Source organism: Delphinus delphis, chromosome 14 (assembly GCF_949987515.2).
Source record: "Delphinus delphis chromosome 14, mDelDel1.2, whole genome shotgun sequence".
In the NCBI taxonomy this organism is placed as follows: domain Eukaryota; kingdom Metazoa; phylum Chordata; class Mammalia; order Artiodactyla; family Delphinidae; genus Delphinus; species Delphinus delphis.
In genome coordinates this window covers 3,747,581-3,773,595 of record NC_082696.1, presented here as the reverse complement: position 1 = coordinate 3,773,595, position 26,015 = coordinate 3,747,581, and the positions used below count along the sequence as shown (strand labels likewise).

Genomic DNA, 26,015 nt, shown 5'->3' with positions numbered 1-26,015 from the left:
TGCATATAAGGTCAACTACTCTTTAACAAGGGCAACAAGAATACACAGCATTGAAAGGATAGTCACTTCAATAAATGTTGATGGGAAAACTGGATATTCACATACAAGAGAATGAAATTGGACCCTTATCATATGCCATACACAAAAATCAACTAGAAATAAAGACTTAAATGTAAGACCTGAATACTGTATTGCATACCTGAAATATGCTAAGAGTAGATCTTCAGCATTCTCACCACACACAAAAAAAGAAAAAAGTAATTATGTGAGTGATGACTGTATTAATTAACTTTATTGTGGTAATCATGTTACAACATATATCAAATCATCACCCTGTATACTTTAGACATATACAATTATTATTTGTCAAGAAAAGAAAAGGAAAATAATTTTTAAAATAAATGTAATTTTTAAAATAAATAATAAACATCTCAGCAATAATAATAAAGGTATAGAACATTTCATCTTTCTATAAAGTCCCTCCCATGGTCCTTCTTAATTAACCATCTTCCCACTAGAGTGGTGCCTGTTTTAAGAATTTTATGGAAATGGAATCACACACATGAACTATTTTGAATCTTGTTTTATTTGTTCAACATAGTATTATTGATATTCATCCATGTTGGTGTGTGTTCTGGTAGCTTGTTCCTTTCTATTTCTGGTAGCATCTGTGGTATAAATATACCACAAATTGTTTATCTGTTCTACTATTGTTGGATATCTGGGATGTTTTTGTTTCCAGCTTTGGAATGTTGGGAATAAAGCTGTTATGAACATTCTTGCAGAAGTCATTTTGTGAACACAGGTTTTCAATTATATTAGAATAAAGGCCACATGTAACAAACCAACAGCTAACATCATACTCAATGATGAAAAGCTGAAAGCATTTCCTCTAAGATCAGGAACAAGACAAGGATGTCCACTCTCGCCACTTTTATTCAACATGCTTTTGGAAGTCCTAACCACAGCAGTCAGAGAAGAAAAAGAAATAAAAGGAATACAAATTGAAAACGAAAAAGTAAAACTGTCACTGTTTGCAGATGACATGATACTATACACAGAAAACCCTAAAAACACCATCAGAAAAGTACTAGAGCTCATCGATGAATTTGGTAAAGTTGCAGGATACAAAATTAACATACAGAAATCTGTTGCATTTCTATACACTAACAATGAACTATCAGAAAGAGAAATTAAGGAAACAATCTCATTTACCACCACATCAAAAAGAATAAAATACCTAGGAATAAACCTATCTAAGAAGGCAAAAGACCTGTACTTGGAAAACTATAAGACACTGATGAAAGAAATTTAAGAAGACACAGACATTTGGAAAGATAAACAGTGTTCTTGGATTGGAAGAATCAATAATGTTAAAATGACATACATCCCAAGGCAATCTACAGATTCAGTGCAATCCCTATCAAAATACCAATGGCATTTTTCACAGAACTAGAACAAATAGTTTAAAAATTTGTATGGAAACACAAAAGACCTCGAATAGACAAAACAATCTTGAGAAAAAGAACAGGGCTGGAGGAGTAATGGTTCCCCACTTCAGACTACAGCTACAAAGCCACAGTAATCAAAACAGTATGATACTGGCACAAAAACAGACACAAAGATCAATGAAACAGAATAGAGAGCCCAGAAATGAACCCACACTTATATAGGTAATTAATCTATGACAAAGGAGGCAAGAATATACAATGGAGCAAAGACAGTCTCTTCAGTAAGTGGTGTCGGGAAAACTGGACAGCTACATGTAAAAAGATGAGATCAGAACATTCTCTAACACTATACACAAAAATAAACTCAAAATGGATTAAAGACCTAAATGTAAGACCAGATACCAGAAAACACCTAGAGGAAAACATAGGCAGAACACTCTGACATAAATCACAGCAATATTTTTTGGATCTCTTAGAGCAAAGGAAACAAAGGCAAAAATAAATAAATGGGACCTAATTAAACTTAAAAGCCTTTGCACAGCAAAGGATATCATTGACAAAACAAAAAGACAACTTACTGAATGGGAGAAGATATTTTCAAATGATATGACTGATAAGGGGTTAACATCCAACATACATAAACAGCTCATACAACTCAACATGAAAAAAAACAACTGATTAAAAATTGGGCAGAAGAAGTAAATAGACACTTTTCTAAAGAGGAAATGCAGATGGCCAAGAGGCACATGAAAAGATGCTCAACATCACTAATCATCAGGAAAATGCAAATCAAAACCACAGTGAGATATTACCTCACACTTATCAGAATGGCTATCATCAAAAATCACAAATAACACATGTTGTTGAAAAGCGAACTCTTGTGCACTGCTGGTGGGAATGTAAATTGGTGCAGCCACTGTGGAAAACAGTATGGAGGTTTCTCAAAAAACTAAAAATAAAACTACCTTATGACTCAGCAATTCCATTCCTGGGTATATATCCAAAAAAACCCAAAAACACTAATTCAAAAAGATACATGTACCCCAGTGTTCATAGCAGCATTATTTACAATTGCCAAGATATCGAAGCAACCTAAGTGTCCATCAACAGATGAATGGATAAAGAAGATGTGTTATATATATACAATGGAGTACTACTCAGCGGTAAAAAAGAAGTGAATTTTCCCATTTGCAGCAACATGGATGGACTTGGAGAGCATTATGTTAAGTGAAATAAGAAATAGAAAGACAAATACTGTATGATATCATATGTGGAATATAAAAGATACAACTAGTGAATAAAATGAAAAAGAAGCAGACTCACAGATATAGAGTACAAATTAATGGTCACCAGTGGGGAGAGGGAAGTGGGGACGGGCAATACAGGGGTAGAGGATTAAGAGGTACAAGCTATTATATTACATATAAAATAAGCTACAAGAATATGTTGTACAACATGAAGAATATAGCCAATATTTTATAATAACTATAAATGAAGTATCACCTTTAAAAATTGTTAATCACTAAACTGTATACCTGTAACTTATATAATATTGCATAGCAACTATACTTCAATAAAAAATAAATTTTTTAAAAAGTAATACTTAATTCTCAGAAAAAAATAGAAACAAAATTATACTAGGCAAATACATGACAGGGATATTCCTGGGTCAAAAAGTAAATGCATGTTTAACTTGACAAGAAAGTGGCAAACATTTTTCAATGTTATATATTAAAGATCAAGTTATCAAAATGATTTGAGTATTTTAGAGGAAAATAAGTTATAAATATAGGTCATTTACTTCACACAAACACCATAGGTGTTCATAGGCAGAAGAATTTTAACTACTCTAAGGATGAGCAATCGCAATGAACAGTTAAGAAAACCTGTGGCCTCAAAGGCATCGTGGGAGAAAAAGAGAACAGGGCTAGGAAAGAGGGTGCTACTGACCCTTTTGCAAATGCTTATTTTAAAAGGAGTCCTCAACAGCAAGCAAGGGATTAGTAGATATTCATCTTAACTAACTGAGCCCATCCTAACACTAAGAGGAAGCTGCCTCGCTTGTCCTGCCACATAACTGAGTGCAGAGGGAAGGCTACACGTGGCGCTAGTTCAGAGGAAGCGTCTTACGAAAAGCTGCAAAGGATGGAGAAAACAGGAGGAAGGCAGGAGAGCAACGAGCAGGACATGAGGACAGAATGATCACAGCTTACACTTACGAAAGACAGTAAATTCACGTTAAAAGCGGCGAAAGCAAGCAGGCTGAGAGTCTATAAATGAGGGAGGCATTCTTTTGAAAACACATCATCAGCTCAACACAAGGACAGAAATAATAAAAACTAATATTCCTAAAGAACACTTAAGTTTTCAAAGGACTATTATTAACTAATTTAATTTAGGGCAAAAAGGTCCATGAGATGAAAGGGCTTTTCATAATAAAAATTTAATTTAGGAAGAATGACTCCAGGAGATAAAATAGTTTCAAATCACTCAAGATAAAATAGTTTCAAATCACTCAAGTAAAATAGATTCAAATCACTTAAGACTGCTAATAGAAAACAAATTAAGTTATCAGGAGAAGATGAATAAAGAGAAGGTTAGAGAAACAAAAGATGTATCTAAGGGCTTTACCTAGTAGGTATACTTCTGAATGTCAGTAAGTCAATAAGTCTTTTTAAACAAATATTTATTCACCAACGTGTCAAGCACTATTGTAAGTATCAGATAAGGCTCTAACGCTCACGGAATTTAAATCCCAGTGAGGAGAAAGTGATAAACAAGAAAATATCAGCTTGTGATAATATCTATGGCAAAAATGAGACATATTTATGACTTTGTTGCCACCTTTAATGTAATAAACTGCGATCTAGGAAAAACTGGATTTTATGCACAACTACTCTTTGGCTGGATCATTACTATTTTCGTTTTTCATTCAATAAGGAAATGTGCACAAAACAATGGCCTTTAATTAGCCTTTGGTTCTGTGGCCAAGACCAAACTCTACTAAGACCAAACAGCTTAATACTGTTTCTCCATTGTTAACACTTTTCAGCATCTATATTCTAAAATAAAGTTGTGGTTGCCAAGAAGGGTCTTAAAAAACAGGTAATAATTTAAAATCTTGTGAAAGAAGAATGTGTTCAGTTTCCATTTTTTAAAGGAATTATCATAATGGTTTGATATTGTTTTTAATCACCACCATCATGATTAATAGGATCTGTATTATTCTATACATCACTCATATCATTTTATTATCATTGATCAGGAACAAACTTTAATAGACAGATGATTGGTATGTTTAATTTATTGTTAAGATTATGGGTTTCATCCTTAGTACAAGCAAACAAAAATCACTATCTTTGACCACCGTTTTCCAGTATGTAAATAGAATGAAATATTTTCATAGAGCAGAGGGATGCATTCAGTTACACAGGGAAATATTTTGCAACTAGTTCTCTCAGGAAACCGAGGTGCTTAGAACTGATACTCCACACGGGTTTCTATGGCTATAGTTAATAACTAGCGGCAAAGCCTGTGAAATGAAATTTAGCTAAAACAAACAATGCCATGCTTTATGAGACATTTTCTTTGGGGTTTCCACAAAACTCAAGTTGGAGTGCCTGAAGTTATTTTGACCGGTGTGATATGGAAAACACAGACCCTGCTTGCAGGCTTCCAGCCAGTATTCCTCAGGAAAGTGGGTGATTTTCCATCAGGGTGAGAAATACTTGTTGCGCTCTTTGATATTTAAAATCCAAAATGCCAGAATTTCACTTTCCCTGATAGGAATGCTACATCTCTTCTCTGCCAGCTCTGGCTTCTCCGTCCTACAGATATGCTGATAATCAATGGGACGGTGACCTGCCTGTCCTCTAGGGCCTTGTTTCTAAGTATCATATTCAACTGTCCAAACCCCACCTCTTAGCCAAATCCTGATTAAAGTAAATTATATATAGGGAGATTTTAGAAGACATGCTTTCTGTCTGCTTCTCCACACATTCTAACTTCTGTCCTTGGGCCACAGCACACGAGCCCCGTGATTATCAGCTGGAGGCGGGGTACAGGTAACATGAAACATTACTGCAGATAATTCTGCCATGTGTCTACCTACTCTCGCTGTTTGTATATCACCTTCACTTACTGAACAGCGAACCACATTTTAATAGTATGTCTCTGAAACTTACTAAAGATGGATGTAAGATTATATAAACAGATTTGTACTTTTATGAAATTTAGTAATGACAATAAAAACTTTGCCCTTAAGAATAATTGATTGGTATCCTTCCCTAAGACATGTAAAAATAAATAAAGGAAACCTTATTTAAATTGGAATCAGTTAAGGGCAGAAGGGGGAACTCTCATGCAGACCCCAAACAGGAAGAGACTACCTTGCATCTCCAACTGGGAGAAGGCTGCTTACTACCTAACTACCCAGTAGAAGAAAAGAAAATCTTCACCCCGCCCAGGCACAGCCCAGCCAACAAGAGACTGTCACAACTCAGCCAATGAAAAGACACTACACTCTGAACTCCCAGTTTCCTCCAGTGGACTCCTTGCTTATCAAGAGCCCCTCCAAACCTCCCCTTTTCCTCTGTAAAAGACCATTCCTCTTCTTTGTCTGGACTTGCTTACAGTCTTTGCTATAACATTCTTATCCCAAATTGCAATTCTCTGCTACTCCTGAAAAAAACGTACCTTGCTGGTAAAATAACTGTCTTTTATTTTTAAGGTCAACTTTACACAAGTGAAGCAACCTACTTTGGTTCAGTTTCACGTAACTGGAAGTTAACAGCCTGCTTATTCATAGAAAAGTACTGACTATTCCAATTTTTATTTCTCCTCTTCTGTTTCTTCCCCTATTTTGTTTCTTTGGTTATATTTGTTTTCTGATAACCAATTAAAAATTCTTTTTAAGACTGATATGGTATAAAAAGAAATTGAAAGTGAGTAAATGGGAATTAGTTGCGAAGGAAAAGACTTGTTGTGTACTGGGGAGGCTGCCGAAGGTGGGTGAGGCCCCTTGAGCACTCAAGGGCTGTGCGGCAGCCAACTTGCCCCCTGTCCCAGATCATCACGCTTTCTCTCTCGACTGTATTATTTCCGTTAGTATATTTCTGTTGTCATTTATCCCATTTTTTTTATCCCATTTTTAAAAAGACAAACCAACATTTTAAAAAGAAAATATCTCGGGGGTGGAGAGTGGAAAGTGGTCAAAAGATACAAACATTCAGTTATAAAATAAGTAAGTTCTGGGGATATAATGCACAGCATCGTGACTGTAATTAATAAGACTGTATTGGATATTTGAAACTTGCTAAAGGGAGTAAATCTTAACAGTTCTCACCACAAGGAAAAAGACATTTGTAACTATGTGTGGTGGTGGATGTTAACTAGACCCATTGTGAGGATAATTTCACACTATGCACATATATTGAATCATTATGTTGTATACCTGAAACTAACGAAAGATTATGTGTCAATTGTATCTCAAGAAAAATATCTCAGCTCCCTATTTAGCTACCACCCTATTTCTCTTCTCTCTTTTAAGGCAAGACTCTGTAAAACAATTGTCTGTATTTGCTGCCTACAATTTCTCTTCTTCCTCTCCCTCTCCCTCCCTCTCCTTCTCCCTCTCCCTCTTTCTCTCTCTCTCTCTCTCTCTCTCTCTTTCTCTCTCTCTCTCTCTCTCTCTCTCTCTCAAACTCAACCTAATATCTCCAGTGAAACAGCTCTTACTTAAGTCACCAATGACTCCACTTTGCCAAATCCAGTTGTCAACTCTCAGGCTTCATTACCCTTGAAATACAGGCAGCATTTAACACACCGGTGATCATTCTCTCTGTCTTGACATAATTTCTCCTCCTTGCCAGGATGCACACAGCCCTGGTCCTCCTCTTGCCCCTTGGACACCTCTTTTCAGTCTCTGTAGGTCCTCCTCCCATCTCAGGCTTCTAAATGTTCTGTGCCGGGGCTGGCCTTTGGTTTTTATCCTCTTCTCAAACCACAGGCACTTCCTAGGTGATCTCATCTAGCCTCACCACTCCGCATACCACCCTACATGCTGATGATTCTCAACTCGTCCATGTTACTAAGACTTCTCAGAGTTCTATCTCTAATCCAGATCATTTCCCTACACTCCAGACTTAAATATACCCAGCCAACTACTTAACATCTCTATTTAGAAATCTACTAGTAGCTCAGACTTAGCACATCTAAGACTAAGCACCCAGTAGTGGCTTCTGTTTCCCCCTCCTCCACACACACCTTGACCTGCCCCTCTGGCAAACACTCCCATCTAAGTAATAGCAACTCACCCTTCCATCTGCTCAGGCAAAACCTCGATGCGATCATTGCTCTTTTTTGTCTCTTTTTATACCAGACGTCTGATTAATCGGCAGTTCTTGTTCACTCTACTTTCCAAATATACGTAGAATTCAGTCTACCAAATCCAAACACTTCTCCCCACCTCCATCCTCATCAGCCGGGGACAAGCCATCTTCATCTCTCACCAGGATGACCGCACTAGCCTCTACCTGCCACCACCCTTGACAATGCAAGTGCTGCCAAACTTATTAAGATTTCTGCACTTACGTTTGCGCTAGTAAAACTGGTCAATACTTTTTCTATTTTGCATAATGCTCTAATTTTTGTTTTAGGAATAAAATTCTGTCTTGAGTGAGATAAGTTATTTTCTTAGCTTTGGAAATACATACTTTATATTATGTAGGAATTTTCTCCTTTTTTATGTTTGGTGGAATTATCCAGTAAAAGCTTTTGGGTATCGTGACATTTTAGGGGGGTCTTTTAATAACTTTTCAGTTTTTTTTCGTTGGTTAACAATATATTTAGGTTTCTTAACTCTTTTTCAATCAATTTTAATAATTTATAATTTCCTTAAAATTTCCCATTACATCTAATTTTTCAAATGCATTAGTATCTACTATTCCTTATTAAATTAGTAATAATCGCCCTGTTGCCTGTACTATAGTTATCTTTCCTTTCGCATTCCTTAATATTTGTTATTTTCTTATTTCTTGAATAGATTGCCAAACACAGCCTATTTTATTGATCTATTTAAGAAAATATCTTTTTCATTATTAATCAAGCCTGTATTTTAAATTGTGGGCCATTAATTTCTTTTCATTAATTCCCTCTGCTTTTAAAAAGTTTATTTTTGGTGTTCTAGAAATGAATATAAGAATATAAATTTTCATCCTATTGCACACCTTAGGTTTGGTAGATTTTGTCCCCATTTTACATTTGAGCCTTTTAAAAGTTATTTTTTTAAAAGGTCACCCAGATGAAGAGTGGCAAAGTAGAAATTCAAATCTAAGTGTGATTTACACTATACCAGAGAAGTTCTTTTGAATGTATCACACGCAAAAGACATAGAGATGCAATTCACACAAAAAGAAACATAGTTAACATATGGCAATATGTTTATTTGCTTTAAAAAAAATATTAAAATAATGGCATGCCATTTACACAAGAAGAGATATAATTGCTAATCAAACTGGGTTACAATGAAACCTTAAATTGGAACAATAATTTGATAAACCAACTTAACAATGTATATTAATTGTCATAAAATATTTGTGTCCTTTGATCAAGTAGCCTTGAATCAGTGTTTTTCCTCAGGACATATTTCATAAGACTAAAACTGCTATATAAAAATTAGAATATAAGGAAACATATCTACAGCATTTTGAGCGACAAAGACAGTCCCCACGAATTCTAGACCTGGCTAAACTTCTCATATTCTAGCACTCAGGACCCAAATACTCTTCTTATCTTGTTTTCTCTCTCTTTTCCTGTCAGAAGCTGGAACCACTTAACAACAACAACAATAGTAAAATAAAAGATTAACTTCGCTGACTAGATGAAAACAAATGACACAGATATGACAGCTACCACATCCCTCTAGACCCCCTCCTGCCTCAACCTCTCTGACCAGGGCTCTTTCCTGCACTCATTCAGTTCTGGCCCAGATGACCTCCTTCTGTAACGTGAACCTTCCTGCCTCTGGGCCCTTGTACTTGCTGTGCCATCTGCCTGGAGTGCTCTTCCCGCAGTTCTCAGCATGGTTCCCTCCTTCATCTCCCATAATATTTCCTCAATTACCCTGGTAAGCCATCCCTGGCTGCACACTCACACCCCTAGCACCACATCCTCTGTCCTGGCTTTGTCTCTACAGTTAAGACCACTCCTAATCCACCATCACTCTCTATCAGCTCATTCTGCTTTATTCTTCTATGTACTTATCATAATATTTATCACTGCCTGATATATAAAAATTAAAAACAAAACTTGCAACTGTCTCCACCACCACCTTCCATACTATGATAACTGGAATACTGTTCTGCACTGTATCCCTAAAACCTAGAACAGTGCCTGGCATATAAATGCCCAAGAAATATTTGTCTATGGAATGGCAGGAAAGGAGGAAGACACGGAGAGAGGGAGGGATGGAAGGAGAAAGAGAGGAAGAAAGAGGGGACGGAGAAAGGGCTTCAGACTTATAGATCTGACTTGACTTCATGGAAAAAACATCTTCCATTTCTGGATCAATTACCAGAAATGTCCTATAGTTTCTTGGAAAAGCTAATTCTCCCTAAACCCTATTACAGATACATAGTGTCCGAGGGCTACCTGGCCTACCTCGTCTTACCAGGGTCAAGCCACAATTGGTCTATAACGTCATGACATTGCCTCAACCTTCTAAAAAATATATTAATAATGCATACTCTGTCCAGAGAATGTCAACCCAGACCCTAAGGAGGCCCACGGGAAAAAAAATTATTTTAAGTGAGTGTGTCTCACTGGGAAAGACAGAACACAATCCCTCTAATTAAAGAGCTCTGTATGGAGTAGGGGGTATAGCCTTTTTTGAGCTGCTACAAAAGTCAAAACAATACTAGTCGATGGCAATTAAAGAGAGGTTGTTTGGCGCTAAGTGAGAAAGTATGTCACAATAACCGGAACTGCCTGGAGGGGTAAGAATCTGCGTCACTCAAGAGCATGCCTTTGACAATGGATGTGCCCTGTGGCCAGTCACCAGTTACCAAAAGTTTGCACTAGGATTTCTAAAGCTTAATTTTAACTTAAAACATTGGTATACTATTTTATAATGCAAATTCTATGTATCAGAACTGACCAAGATCTGGGGTATATTCAGAAAAAAAAAAAAAAAAACCCAACTTTTAAAGATCCTGGCAACTGATACTATTCTAGGTTATCTGTTCATATAATTATCACTTCTCACCTGCAATTGCATTTTCTCCAAATTTGGTATAAAGTAAAAGAATTTTATAAAATAATAGCAAAGAAAAAATGACTATGTATAGTTTATCATCATTTCTAATGGGCTTAAAGATAGTGTGTGGTATTGTCTGTATCTCTTCTCTCTTCACCCGGAAAAAGGCACTGGCATAGTAAGAAGTAGGTGGCAATCTGAATCCAAGATGTCTTGTGGCGATATTTTGCATAACTAAAATATATAGAAATGCATTCAATTAAAAAGTCTACTCCTTGTCTATATAGCTGTTCTCCCCAAATAGAACCTGGCTTATAATTGAAAGAGTGAGCTGCAGTAACAAAATCAGTTATGACAGACAGTATGGTACAAAATCTTTAATCTGGGGGACCCTGGAGGCGAAGGGCGAGTTCCACCAAACAGGTGGATAGATTTAATATACTGAAATAAGCAAGGTATCAGAAGGGCAGCTCTGGTCTTTGCTGTGAGCAGAACAGGGTGTAAGGAAAACACGGGGTGGGTTGAAACCACCTTTCTGGGCATCTCTTTTCCCACTTCTCTCAAAAACAACAACAATGTCTAAAATCTTCTGAAGGCTATAAAGGTTAAATTGAGGTCAGGGGTTCCCTATAAATTAAAGTTATTCTAAAACAAGAATATTGATGAGTAAGTTGTAGTTTTTTTCCCTACTGTCCTGGTTTTATAGACACCTGGTACTATCTCAGAGATCTGAGATAGTAGCTTTGCCAATATCGACACCCCAGTATCTTATGACGGCCCAGGTCCACTTGTGAGAATATTCTTTTATCCTCAAGCATGGCTTTTCAGCCATTTCTGCTGCTCTCAGTAGCTGTAAAATTCCAGGCTGATCCCTCTGTCCCCTGATATACCTCGAAGCACTCAGTCTTGGGAACTTTCCAGGTGTGAATCCTGTAAATGTGAAGTTAATAGTGCATGTACCCAGGAAAACCCTGAGACTTACAGAACCCTTAAGAGTCTGTTAGGTTGCTAGGGACAGAAGAAATTCTGCCCAGTCTCCAACAATGGTCCTTGTCACTTTAAAGATTCCTTTCTACAGATAATTAAAAATAAAGGAATAGATCTATATATGTGATCCTGATAACAGTACTTCAGTTTATGTCTTATGATAAAGAGTGATCTCTTACATAAGGTTGCATCAGATACAATTCTGATTATTTTCAACATTGAATCCACATTTTAAGATCTTTATCTGTAAACAGGATATACAGTTGATTCTTTTTCATATGTAATTACAGAATTATAATTTTGTAGCATTAAACATGGCATGCTAAAATGCTCTCGATACTCATTTCCCATAAGCTTTTAAATTTAAGTCTCATAACTTTAACACTAAGTGTTTCTCTTGAACGTGAGAACGATGCATTTAGTATTTCTAAAAGTACCGAAGAACATCACGTCTTCAGCTCACGAGTAGTCACCTTTTGTTCTCCCAGAAAGAAGGTGCATGAACTTAAAGGCAGGGTTAGCCCGGTAGCACACGTGCAAAGCCACTGAGCAGGGGACGGTGAGGAAGCGGCCTGAGCAGACCGTCGCCACATGGGAACTCGGTGTCAGTGCTGCCTTGTCTTATGGTTTTTCAAGAGAAGCCAGAAATCCAATCTTAATATGCACTCTCTCAACATCTAAATGTTGGCAAAAAATTCAGAAAACTCCATAAGCATGGGCAGGCCAAATGGAACGCATCTGTTAGCTGTATTCAGTTTGAGGCCTCCAATTTCACACCTCTCTCCTCACTGGCTTTACTCCATACTGATGAGTGATACGCTGGAGAGGGTACTCACTTTTTGTAATTATTCTTCTAACACTTAAACACGTTAGAGCACTGAAAATATACAAAAGAATTTATTTCCTATATTGTGGTATCAAAAATGATATTCACGTTACTTACCCTGCTGACTTCCTTAGGAGATGATTCATCTGGGGGATGGAGAAGGGAGGGAGAAAAAATACAATTAGAAAGTCTGAGTAGTTTCTGAAATACAGAACATGTCATTCACGCTCAATAAACTAGAAGGCTATTTGCAATGCCTCTGCTTGTGAAGTCTAGGAATTTGGTTTTAAAACTCTATAAAAGTTAAACAGTAAGTTTAGAGCTAGATGTATGTATTAATTTTGGAGGGAAATGAAATAACACAACAGTTTGCCAGTCATTTTCAAGATGACCTTTTTAGAGATTCTAAAATGGTAGCACCTGCAAATATGGCTACACTGTGGTTTATCAAATACACGTACCTAGAAAGGGTTTGTAATATTTGCAATATTCTAAATGACACAACCCACGTGAATATCTCAAATGGTCATTGACACTTGCGCTGTGAGGGTTATTTCCAGCATTTCTAATTTGCTGAAATACGACATGTGCCCGCATGGCTCCCTGGTTAAGGCGTGAAACACACCTATTAATAGTGCTGCTTTGTACCACGGATCCCAGGAGTTGGCGGGGGCGGGGGGGTTGTACCAGCATGTCAGCATTCTTCACTAGTAAAATCAGACTCATGGACTGACCTGGTCTAGTTGAGGCCCTCTGAAGGGCTCTCCCCACGAATCTGGCTACAGGGCAAGAATATGCCTGTGTCCACCAGCAGGGTACAAGAAACAAACTGTCCAAGACTCCACTTTAGGTCCACTGGCTAAGAGTATCCCATGCCCAGTAACTGGCTCTGACCCAGAGAAAAGGTGTTGATATGGCCCTTCCAGAGGAAGGGTGACTGGAGCTGGGTCTCTGCAGACCGCTCACAGGGAGGCAGCCTTTAATTTCATGCTGTTGCTGTCTTGTGTATTGTTTAGCAACCAAACCCTCTCTAACTACCACCACCAGCACACACTTAACACAGCAGATTTCTAATGTATTCTACATAAAAGCACAGCCTAACCTATCTCAACACTGACAAAGTTCACAAGCCCAGACAGGGCTGTGATTCTTCTTTCTCCTTCAATATTCTTATTAACTAAACCACTGAGTCCTTTTGTTTTCCTCTTTTTTCTTATCTTTCTCAGATTTACTGCTTACCATCCATTTCCACAAATAACATTAAGTCTAGTTCCAAATCACCTATCAACCAGTAACCTTTAAGCTGATCCCTGAATCCAATATCTGCCCTGGCAATCATGCCTACACACACACACACACACACACACACACACACACACACACACACACTCACCCACCCAGTTTATCTTTCAAAAATATCCCATCTATCATGCCTCTTGGACGCTTCATAATTTAAAGTAAATTAGACTTCAAAACTTGCTGCATGTTGCCTTTACCTGGGAACCTTTTCAAAATTAGCAAGCTTGGGACTATCAGATAGTAAGCGTTCAATAAGCAGTTCCTATTTTTTTGTATTACTGTATTAATACATACTTGCTTATATATTTTTCTTATAATTGTTCCATAACGGTTTGAGCATTGCATCTGATTTCCCTAAGAATGTAACCATGTTATAGGAAAAACATTTATTTTATCTTATACACTGAAGTCACATCATAGAAACATTTTCATTTATTCTTTAACTCCTAACCTCTTATTCTTTTTTAAACCTCTCTGAAGATGGGACTCTTTGATTTAATCATCACGACAAATTTATTAACAGATTATAAAGTTGTAGAGGCACATATGTTTTAAATTCTTTTTAATTTTTATCTAAGAAATTCAATGAACAGGGTTGAAAATTCAAGGTTGATTAAAACATGCAAAGGAAAGCTGCAGCTGTGTGAACAAGTTTACTGTGGGACTGAATGGAGTTTTCTAGCTGTGACCTTTTGGCACCTTCCACTCTCCAGTCATCAGTACGATCTGAAAGTTAGTTCAAAGGAAGAAGAGCTCGAATGTCCAGACATCTGTACATAAACGTCCCCTTTGTTTTTTCCTCTAGTTTTGCTTAGTGCTTCTCAAACTTGAGTGTGCATAAGAAACTCTACTGATAAGTATTTATAAAAACCAATTTTTTTCTTGCTTTATGGACAAAGTATTTGAAAGAAAAATGCTACCTATAACTTATTTCTGGATTCTTCACCTTATGTACAGATTTAGAAATAAATCATCTATCTCTTCCTCCAACTTAGAAGCCAAACAATTTTTGTTAAATGAATGTCAAGTCCATTACATTTAGGGAACATGGTCTTTTAGCTGAGGAAATTAATGGGTCCGGTGAATTTGTTAGGATAAGGGAAGCTTCCTTCCTATTTCCTATACTTGGAATTTTCATTTTGTCGAACTCTCTTGCCTAAGGCAAGTTGCAGCATGTTGCAGACAATCTATTCACTTTCTCGTCCACAATGGAGAGGACAGGATGACCGAATAGCAGAGATGGCACAGCTAGTGGCTCAGAGCATGCACTGTGGTCAGAAGCCCACATGGCCTGTCACTTGCTGTCTTACTTTTTGGCAAGGTGTCTGACTTCTTTTGCCACCTTATAAGCCTGAAGTGAGACAACATCCTATCAATATAATTTGATACTGAAAAATATTCTTTTCCACAAAAACATTTGCAATGTAAGGTTAAGAGACCACAACTTAGAATGATTCCTAAGAACCCACAACTCTGGAACGTCTCTGTACACTTCCAACACGTACCCCCAGCTAAACTGTCTGAGTGGCATTTCACATGGTTCAGGAATGAAGCTCACTTAAAAGTGAAGGGACAGGCAATCATGGAAAAGAAGGAAACTGCCATGGGTGGGAGATTTTGAGTCCTTCATGAGCATCAGATTGGCAACAAAAATGTTAGCAACAGCAGACACTAATTTTTATGTGGCTTTAGGGTTCTGTAAACATTTGTTTATTCAAGAAATGTGTACTACGGATCCATTATGTGCCAGGCATTTAATTAACCCTGTTCTCAAGAAGCTTAAATTCTAGTGGGAAGAATAAACAAGAAAAAATTTTAGATAATTTCAGAAAGGGAATATTGATGCTTGTTAAAGAGAAATTTATTTTTGTAAAAAAAAAAGAAACCGTCTTCAATGTAAGCATCATTTTAATCATTTTTTAAAGCCTTAGGAAGAATAGCTCATGCAACAAAAAATCCCCTGGAGGATTTCTTAGTAAGTACACCTTTCAGCAAGTACTTAATTTGGAAAATTTTATAAATCCTTATAACTGTGCACACATTTGTACGTTGTTTTTTGTGATCAATTTTGATATTTCTTAATATGAAATGGGATTTCAGGAATGAATCCAAATTTATAAGCAGAACTTAAAGGGATTTACATTATGATGACTGATTTAAAGTTCTGTGTCTGCTTCTAATATTCGTCTTTACTCTGGGGTTTAGCCTTGAAGTAAGAGCTCCAGAAATACAGAGTAGACAAAAATCCCACTGAAACTCATATTCTTTAGAATCAATAAGAAATTATTAAATTTTCTTACTATTTGAGGCATAAAAACTATAGACAAAAGTGAATACCATTAAAGAAAAACAAAATGTGATAAAGAAAAATAACAAATAGAATAACAAAATAAGTTTAATAAATTATTATAGATCTAAAAAAGATCCACTTAAAACCAAGCATTAAAGAGTTTTGATTGAGTCTTATGATCCTTAAGTAATTTTATTCTTTGTTGATCTTTTAAAATCTTCCTACTGAAAAAGAATATATATTTTTTTACAATAAAGAAAACAGATTCAACATAATCCAAGACTGCAGCTGCTAAAAATGATGATGAATGTTTATGTTTATTTATTGACATGAAAAATTGTCCATGATTTGGTTAAGTGAAAATATATGTATATGTATTTAATCTATAAGTGTATGTAAACACATACACATTTTATAAATTATATACATAGACACACAAATTGGTTTCAATTACAAATTATGTTTTCTTCAGTATATCATGTTACAAGTCTGAAATGGAAACAATTATGGTCGTGTATAATTTATACACGTATAAATGTGTTTTAATATTGTTAAAAAGAAAACTTTTTAGATCAATTATCATTTCCTTGAAGTACAATATAAGTTATTTTGACTAAATCTTCCACGGTTAAGTTCTCGGCTTTCAGTGCTCATCCTGTAGTATAAGAAAAGAAGTCTAAGAAGTCACGCATCGATACTATGTATCCAGAGAGGAGAAACAGGGACCAGGAGATAGAGAACTTGGGGATCATTGCAAAGATGTCACTGCACCTCAGTCCTTCAAGATTATCCATCTCACTTTGCCTTGCAGTCTCTGCAGATAATGTAAATGGAGCATACCTGTCTTCTCCTTGTGGGAAATACGTATTTCCCATGAAAATGAATAAACCAGCCATCGTTTATACAAACCTCCACCTCTTAGGAGCTGGTGCGGCTCCATTCAGCCTCCTCCAGCCATTTCTGGCACAGCTATGGAGCTTGTCTAGAGACAGCTATGTGTCTTCTAACAATGCAATCTTAACGACTCAATCCACAAATATCTATCAGATGTTTAATACGCGCCAGATACTGAATGAATGTCTCAGTTGGCTCAATAATACCAAAGGGGAGGACTTAAATTCCATGGCTTTGAGAGCAAACAAAAAGGTAGCCTTTGGCCCTAGTTGGTGGCAGGAGACACCTTGTAGTCATGAGAGGAGTCAACACCAAACGATAACCCAGCAAGGGTAACAGAGGAGACCGGGAGGCGGGCACAGAGCATTGGGCAGAAGGAGAGGGCAGCTGGGGGAGAGGAAAGAGAGAAAAGCTGGATCTCTGGAGACATTTCTAACCAATTTAATCAGCCAGCCTTGAAGACTGCCTTACCTAAAAGCTTCTTCATATGTGAGACAGTTTATTTCCCTATTGATTAAGCCAATTTTACCAAGTGAAACAGAAAGCCCTCAAAAGGAAATGAGGAAAGGAAATGAAGGAAATGTAATAAAATGTTAATAGGATATTACTTTTATATCATTAAATCAATACATCATTATTTAAAATAAAATCTTCAGAAAGCTCTCCGATTCCTACCAAAAATAAACTAATCCCTTTGCTTAGGATTCAAGTCTTCACAATTTGGTTCTATTTTTCCAACTGGAATCTGTAACAACAGGACTCAACTGGTCTTACTAGAGCCCCAAATATGCTTTGCTCACTCTTAACCCAAAATCTTCATACCTTCCAACAACAAGTATTTTTTGAGCACCTACTCAATAACTAAGTTCCTGGCACTATCCTCGGTGCCTACAATATATCTGAGAACAAAAAAAGACAGTAATCCCTGTCCTCCTGAAGCTTTATTCTAAAGGCAGGAGATGGTCCATAAACATGATAAATAACTAAATTATACAGCAAGCTGGAAGTGGTAACAAAGTAGACCAGGTTAAGAAGGATCAGAAAGCAAGGGGGGAGTGGCTGGGGGCAGGCTGCAGATGAAAGTGTGGTTAGAGAAGACCTCCTCCAGGGGATGGGCTATAGAAGCAGCTGAGGAAAAGGGAAAAGCATTCCATGCAGAGGGACCGGCCTGAGCAAAGACACTGAGGCATGAGGGTGCCTGCTGTTTCCTCAAAGTTGATTCCTCCCTCTTCCCACACATTGAAGTCTTTCAAGACTCGGCTCAATTTGTATCTTGTCTCTGAGGCCCTCTCAAAAGCACATAGGCCCACTATATGTCTTCCCTCAGAATTCTCACACACTCCTTTCCTGCGAGGAGAGCAGACTGCTACGTTAAAAAAGAAGATAGGCTCAGAGTCCAAAGAGATCTGTTTTCAACTCTCAGCTTCACTTACAAACCATACATGGGCTCCTTGACCTTCCAAACTTGGTAATCTCACATGTATAAAATGAGGTCACTTCAGGAGGTGCTGGGATCAGGGGAGATAATGTACATAAAGTTTTTGCACAGAGCGGGCTCTCAATAAATTGCACTTTTCTTTCTCTGCATTCAACCTGGCATTGACTACATTCTGCTTTGTGTGGATAACTATATACATACGAATGACTTACTTCTTCACTGAATACAAGTTCTTGGAGACAAGAGGCCACATCTAATATTTCTTTTACATTACTGGGGGGTGGAGGCATCTCAAAAAATGATCCTTAAGTGATTAAGATATAATGATTCTTTTGCATACAGACAGCAACGTTGTGGTAAAACATTAGGAGATTGTTACCTTTGCCAACGGTTTAAAATCTCGTGGCCTAACTATTAAACAGTGCTCAAATCACTTCACTTTTGTTATGCTTCTTACTTCAATTTTCTAACGCTAAAAACCAGGAATTTATGGAAGAATATGAGCCATGTAATCAAGACCTGAAATACCAGATGGATTGATTTTTGCCAATAAACCCTCTATTTTGCAGTTACTGATGAGGAAACATGAAATAATCTACAAATCACTAAATAATTGGACAGTATAAAGAACTATATACTTATTGTAGTCTTGGTCAAAAAGGGGGGGAGGAAATAATAAGTTTACAAGCTATATCACAAAACAGGAAAAATTATTTTTTTTCCCTGAAGGACTGTAACGATTTTCAGTAACTTACAGAATCACATTTTCTAGCAGAGCCCATCGTAGTCTATTCTTTGCATTTATTTCTATATAAACAGAAGGAGACCATTCCTAGTGGGAGTTAGTCCATGAAGCTTTCCAATTCTATAAATGAAAAGTGATGGCTTAAAAAGGCATTGTGTGAATTGCAGGTGGTCTTCTGTATATAATGTAATAACTTACAAAGTACCTTCCTTATACCTATAAATATATGTGTGTGTGTGTGTGTATATATATATATATATATATATATATATATATATATATATAAGCAAAGTTATCATTAAACAATCATTAGGTATCATTAAACATTCACTTACTATGTTTCTCTCCATTTCTATATATTGCGTTATAGAACTTAGTTATCTCTAAATGTCCTGGAGCTGTGTGGATTCTGTGTCTTTGAACTCTGCTTTGGTATCATGTTCGTGACAACTGTAACTCACTGTAAGGTTCACCATTAGCAACCTGAGCAACATCTCTCCCAGAGGCAAATGGCAGAGCTGATCTTAGTTTCTCAATTGATAACATGTGAGCTGTTGAAATAGAGAAGCAATTCTATCATTCTGACAGAAGAAACCAAAGTAATTAAATGTAAACTCTGTTAACATTTGGAGAATTAGTCACCTTTTAGCATGGGAAGTTGTATATTCAATAATGTCTTCCAAAATTCATAGTTTCAAGCAACTATTTAGAAACAGCTAAGGAACTTAAAAATTTGTTATAATAGGTAAAAATTATAAATAAAAAATTATTGAGGCTTCCTAAAACTCTTACAATATTTTGTGCCTTTTAAAACATCTTTATAATGATGCTTCAATATTGAGGATGTGGGGATATGAGAAATCCAAAGCTTTCCTATCATATTTATAAAAATAATCAACAAAAAAGGGCTTAGCATCAAAGTCTACATGGTCTAGGAGTTTTCTGAAGATGGGGAAAAAAATCCCAGAATGTATTGATCACCTCTAGATTTCACAATTTCTCTGGAGCATACAAGATTCCATGAAATTTGGACATCACACACTGCTATGTCAACAGAGATCTTTTTTTCCTTTTAACATCTTTATTGGAGTAAAATTGCTTTACAGTGGTGTGTTAGTTTATGCTGTATAACAAAGTGAATCAGCTATACATATACATATATCCCCATATTCCCTCCTCCTTGTGTCTCCCTCCCGCGCTCACTATCCCACCTCTCTAGGTGGTCACAAAGCACCGAGCTGATCTCCCTGTGCTATGCGGCTGCTTACCCCTAGCTACCTATTTTACACTTGGTAGTGTATATATGTCCATGCCACTCTCTCACTTCGTCCCAGCTTACCCTTCCCCCTCCCTGTGTCCTCAAGCTCATTCTCTACGTATGCATCTTTATTCCTGTCCTGCCCCTAGGTTCTTCAAAACCAGTTTTCTTTTTTTTTTAGGTTCCATATATATGTGTTAGCATACGGTATTTGTTTTTCTCTTTCTGACTTACTTCACTCTGTATGACAGTCTCTAGGTCCATCTGCCTCACTACAAAGAACTCAATTTAGTTTCTTTTTATGGCTGAGTAATATTCCATTGTATATATGTGCCACATCTTCTTTATCCATTCATCTGTTGATGGACACTTAGGTGGCTTCCATGTCCTGGCTATTGTAAATAGAGCTGCAATGAACATTGTGGTACATGACTCTTTGAATTATGGTTTTCTCAGGGTATATGCCCAGGAGTGGGATTGCTGGGTCATATGGTAGTTCTATTTGTAGTTTTTTAAGGAACCTCTATACTGTTCTCCATAGTGGCTGTATCAATTTACATTCCCACCAACAGTGCAAGAGTGTTCCCTTTTCTCCACACCCTCTCCAGCATTTATTGTTTGTAGATTTTTTGATGATGGCCATTCTGATGGGTGTGAGGTGATACCTCATTTTAGTTTTGATTAGCATTTCTCTAATGATTAGTGATGTTGAGTAGCTTTTCATGTGCTTCTTGGCCATCTGTATATCTTCTTTGGAGAAATGTCTATATAGGTTTTCAGCCCATTTTTGGATTCAGCTGTTTGTTTTCTTGATATTGAACTGCATGAGCTGCTTGTAAATTTTGGAGATTAATCCTTCGTCAATTGCTTCATTTGCAAATATTTTCCCCCATTCTCAGAGTTTTCTATTCGTCTTGTTTATGGTTTCCTTTGCTGTGCAAAAGCTTTGAAGTTTCATTAGGTCCCATTTGTTTATTTTTGTTTTTATTTCCATTTCTATAGGAGGTGGGTCAAAAAGGATCTTGCTGTGATTTATGTCATAGAGTGTTCTTCCTATGTTTTCCTCTAAGAGTTTTATAGTGCCCAGTCTTACATTTAGGTCTTCAATCCATTTTGAGTTTATTTTTGTGTATGGTGTTAGAGAGTGTTCTAATTTCATTCTTTTACATGTAGCTGTCCAGTTTTCCCTGAACCACTTATTGAAGAGGCTGTCTTTTCTCCATTGCATATTCTTGCCTCCTTTATCAAAGATAAGGTGACCATATGTGTGTGGTTTATCTCTGGGCTTTCTATCCTGTTCCGTTGATCTATATTTCTGTTTTTGTGCCAGTACCATACTGTCTTTATTACTGTCATTTTGTAGTATAGTCTGAAGTCAAGGAGCCTGATTTCCCCAGCTCCGTTTTAATTTCTCAAGATTGCTTTGGCTATTTGGGGTCTTTAGTGTTACCATACAGATAGTGAAATTTTTTGTTCTAGTTCTGTGAAAAATGCCATTGGTAGTTTGATAGGACTTGCACTGAATCTGTAGATTGCTTTGGGTAGTAGAGTCATTTTCACAATGTCGATTCTTCCAATCCAAGAACATGGTGTTTCTCTCCATCTGTTGGTATCATCCTTAATTTCTTTCATCAGTGTCTTACAGTTTTCTGCATACAGGTCTTTTGTCTCCTTAGGTAGGTTTATTCCTAGGTATTTTACTCTTTTTTTCGCAATGGTAAATGAGAGTGTTTCCTTAATTTCTCTTTCAGATTTTCCATCATTAGTGTATAGGAATGCAAGAGATTTCAGTGCATTAACTTTGTATCCTGCTACTTTACCAAATTCATTGATTAGCTCTAGGAGTTTTTTGGTAGCATCTTTAGGATTCTCTATGTATAGTATCATGTCATCGTCAAACGGTGACAGTTTTACTTCTTCTTTTCTGATTTGAATTCCTTTTATTTCTTTTTCTTCCCTGATTGCTGTGGTTAAAACTTCCAAAACTATGTTGAATAATAGCAGTGAGAGTGGGCAACCTTGCCTTGTTCCTGATCTTAGTGGAAATGGTTTCAGTTTTTCACCATTGAGAATAATGTGGGCTGCGGGTTTGTCATGTATGGCCTTTATTATGTTGAGGTAAGTTCCCTCTATGCCTACTTTCTGGAGGGTTTTTATCATAAATGGGTGTTGAATTTTGTCAAAAGCTTTTTCTTCATCTATTGAGATGATCATATGGTTTTTGTCCTTCAATTTCTTAATATGGTTTATCACATTGATTGATTTGCGTATATTGAAGAATCCTTGCATTCCTGGAATAAACTCCACTTGATCATGGTGTATGACCCTTTTAATGTGCTGTTGGATCCTGTTTGCTAGTATTTTGTTGAGGATTTTTGCATCTGTGTTCATCAGTGATATTGGTCTGTAGTTTTCTGTTTTCTGTGACATCTTTGTCTGGTTTTGGTATTAGGGTGATGGTGGCCTCGTAGAATGAGTTTGGGAGTGGTCCTCCCTCTGCTATATTTTGGAAGAGTTTAAGAAGGAAAGGTGTTAGCTCGTCTCTAAATGTTTGACAGAATTCACCTGTGAAGCCATCTGGTCCTGGGCTTTTGTTTGTTGGAAGATTTTAAATCACAGCTTCAATTTCAGTGCTTGTGATTGGTCTGTTTATATTTTCTATTTCTCCCTGGTTCAGTCTCGGAAGGTTGTGCTTTTCTAAGAATTTTCCCATTTCTTCCAGGTTGTCAATTTTATTGGCACATAGTTGCTTGTAGTAATCTCTCATGATCCTTTGTATTTCTGCAGGGTCATCTGTTACTTCTCCGTTTTTGTTTCTAATTCTATTGATTTGAGTCTTCTCCTTTTTTCTCTTGATGAATCTGGCTAATGGTTTACCAATTTTGTTTGTCTTCTCAAAGATCCAGCTTTTAGTTTTATTGATCTTTGCTATTGTTTCCTTCATTTCTTTTTCATTTATTTCTGATCTGATCTTTATGATTTCTTCCCTTCAGCTAACCATGGGGTATTTTTGTTCTTCTTTCTCTAATTGCTTTAGGTGTAAGGTTAGGTTGTTTGTTTGAGATTTTTCTTGTTTCTTGAGGTAGGATTGCATTGCTATAAGCTTCCTTCTTAGAACTGCTTTTGCTGCATCCCATAGGTTTTGGGTCATCGCGTTTTCATTGTCATTTGTTTCTAGGTAGTTTTTTGATTTCCTCTTTGATATCTTCAGTGATCTCTTGGTCATTTAGTAGTGAATTGTTTAGGCTCCATGTGTTTTTATTTCTTACAGATTTTTTCCTGTAATTGATATCTTGTCTCATAGCATTGTGGTCAGAAAAGATACATGATACAATTTCAATTTTCCTAAATTTACCAAGGCTTGATTTGTGACCCAAGGTCTGATCTATCCTGGAGAATGTTCTATGAGCACTTGAGAAGAAAGTGTATTCTGTTGTTTTTGGCTGGAATGTCCTATAAATATCAATTAAGTCCATCTTGTTTAACACACTGTTTACAGCTTGTGTTTCCTTATTTATTTTCATTTTGGATGATCTGTTCATTGGTGAAAGTGGGGTGTTAACGTCCCCTACTAAGATCGTGTTACTGTCGATTTCCCCTTTTATGGCTGTTAGGTTTTGCCTTATGTATTGAGGTGTTCCTATGTTGGGTGAATAAATATTTACAATTGTTATATCTTCTTCTTGGATTGATCCCTTGATCACTATGTAGTGTCCTTCTTTGTCTCTTGTAATACTCTTTATTTTAAAGTCTTTTTTGTCTGATATGAGAATTGCTACTCCAGCTTTCTTTTGATTTCCATTTGCATGGAATATCTTTTTTCATCCCCTCACTTTCAGTCTGTGTGTGTCCCTAGGTCTGAAGTGGGTCTCTTGTAGACAGCATATATACAGGTCTTGTTTTTGTATCCATTCATCTAGTCTATGTCTTTTGGTTGGAGCATTTAATCCATTTACATTTAAGGTAGTTATCGATATGTGTGTTCCTATTACCATTTTCTTAATTGTTTGGGATTTGCTATTGTAGTTTTTTTCCTTCTCTTGTGTTTCCTGCCTAGAGAAGTTCCTTTAGCATTTGTTGTAGAGCTGGTTTGGTGGTCCTGAATTCTCTTAGCTTTTGCTTGTCTATAAAGGTTTTAATTTCTCTGTTGAATCTGAATGAGATCCTTGCTGGGTAGAGTAATCTTGGTTGTAGGTTTTTCCCTTTCATCACTTTAAATATGTCCTGCCAATGCCTTCTGGCTTGCAGAGTTTCTGCTGAAAGATCAGCTGTTAACCTTATGGGGATTCCCTTGTATGTTTTTGTTGCTTTTCCCTTGCTGCTTTTAATATTTTTTCTTTGTATTTAATTTTTGATAGTTTGATTAATATGTGTCTTGGTGTGTTTCTCCTTGGATTTATCCTGTATGGGGCTCTCTGTGCTTCCTGGACTTGATTGACTATTTCCTTTTCCATATTAGGGACATTTTCATCTATAATCTCTTCAAATATTTTCTCAGTACCTTTCTTTTTCTCTTCTTCTTCTGGAACCCCTATAATTGGAATGTTGGTGAGGTTAATGTTGTCCCAGAGGTCTCTGAGACCATCCTCAATTCTTTTCATTCTTTTATCTTTATTCTGCTCTGCAGTACCTATTTCCACTATTTTATCTTCCAGGTCACTTATCTATTCTTCTGCCTCAGTTATTCTGCTATTGATTCCTCCCAGAGAATAATTTAATTTCATTTATTGTGTAATTCATCATTATTTGTTTATTCTTTAGTTCTTCTGGGTCCTTGTTAAATGTTTCTTGTATTTTCTCCTTTCTATTTCCAAGATTTTGGATCATCTTTACTATGAGTACTCTGAATTCTTTTTCAGGTAGACTGCCTATTTCCTCTTCATTTGTTAGGTCTGGTGGGTTTTTCCCTTGCTCCTTCATCTGCTGTGTGTTTCTCTGTCTTCTCATTTTGCTCAACTTACTGTGTTTGGGGTCTCCTTTTCGCAGGCTGCTGGTTCACAGTTCCCGTTGTTTTTGGTGTCTGCCCCCAGTGGCTAAGGTTGGTTAAGTGCATTGTGTAGGCATCCTGGTGGAGGGGACTAGTGCCTGTGTTCTGGTGGATGAGGCTGGATCTTGTCTTTCTGGTGGGCAAGACCGCGTCCAGTGGTGTGTTTTGGGCTGTGAACTTATTATGATTTTAGGCAGCCTCTCTGCTAACAGGTGGGGTTGTGTTCCTGTCTTGCTAGTTGTTTGGCATAGGGTGTCCAGCACTGTAGCTTGCTGGTCGTTGAGTGGAGCTGGGTCTTAGCGTTGAGATGGAGATCCTTGGGAGAGCTCTGGCCCATTGATATTACATGGGACCGGGAGGTCTCTGGTGGTCCAATGTCCTGAACTTGGCTCTCCCACCTCAGAGGTTCAGGCCTGACACCCAGCTGGAGCACCGAAATCCTGTCAGCAACATGGCTGCTAGTGCTGGAGGGTCTCCTGTAGAGGCGGGGGATGGCTGTGTCTCACCATGGGGACAAGGACACTGGGAGCAGACGTTCTGGGAAGTACTCCTTGGCGTGAGCCCTCCCAGAGTCTGCCATTAGCCCC

The 26,015-nt window shown here is 37.1% G+C and overlaps 1 protein-coding gene across 1 annotated transcript in view; it reads right to left on the bottom strand.

Annotated features, from left to right (window-relative positions):
- The window catches only part of PDE10A (phosphodiesterase 10A), a 303,256-nt gene that overhangs the window by 103,083 nt on the left and 174,158 nt on the right, over positions 1-26,015 (bottom strand). The window contains exon 3 of the mRNA XM_060029658.1: positions 12,635-12,663. Coding sequence (XP_059885641.1) covers positions 12,635-12,663 — 29 coding nt within the window. The remainder of the gene's footprint in view (positions 1-12,634; positions 12,664-26,015) is intronic.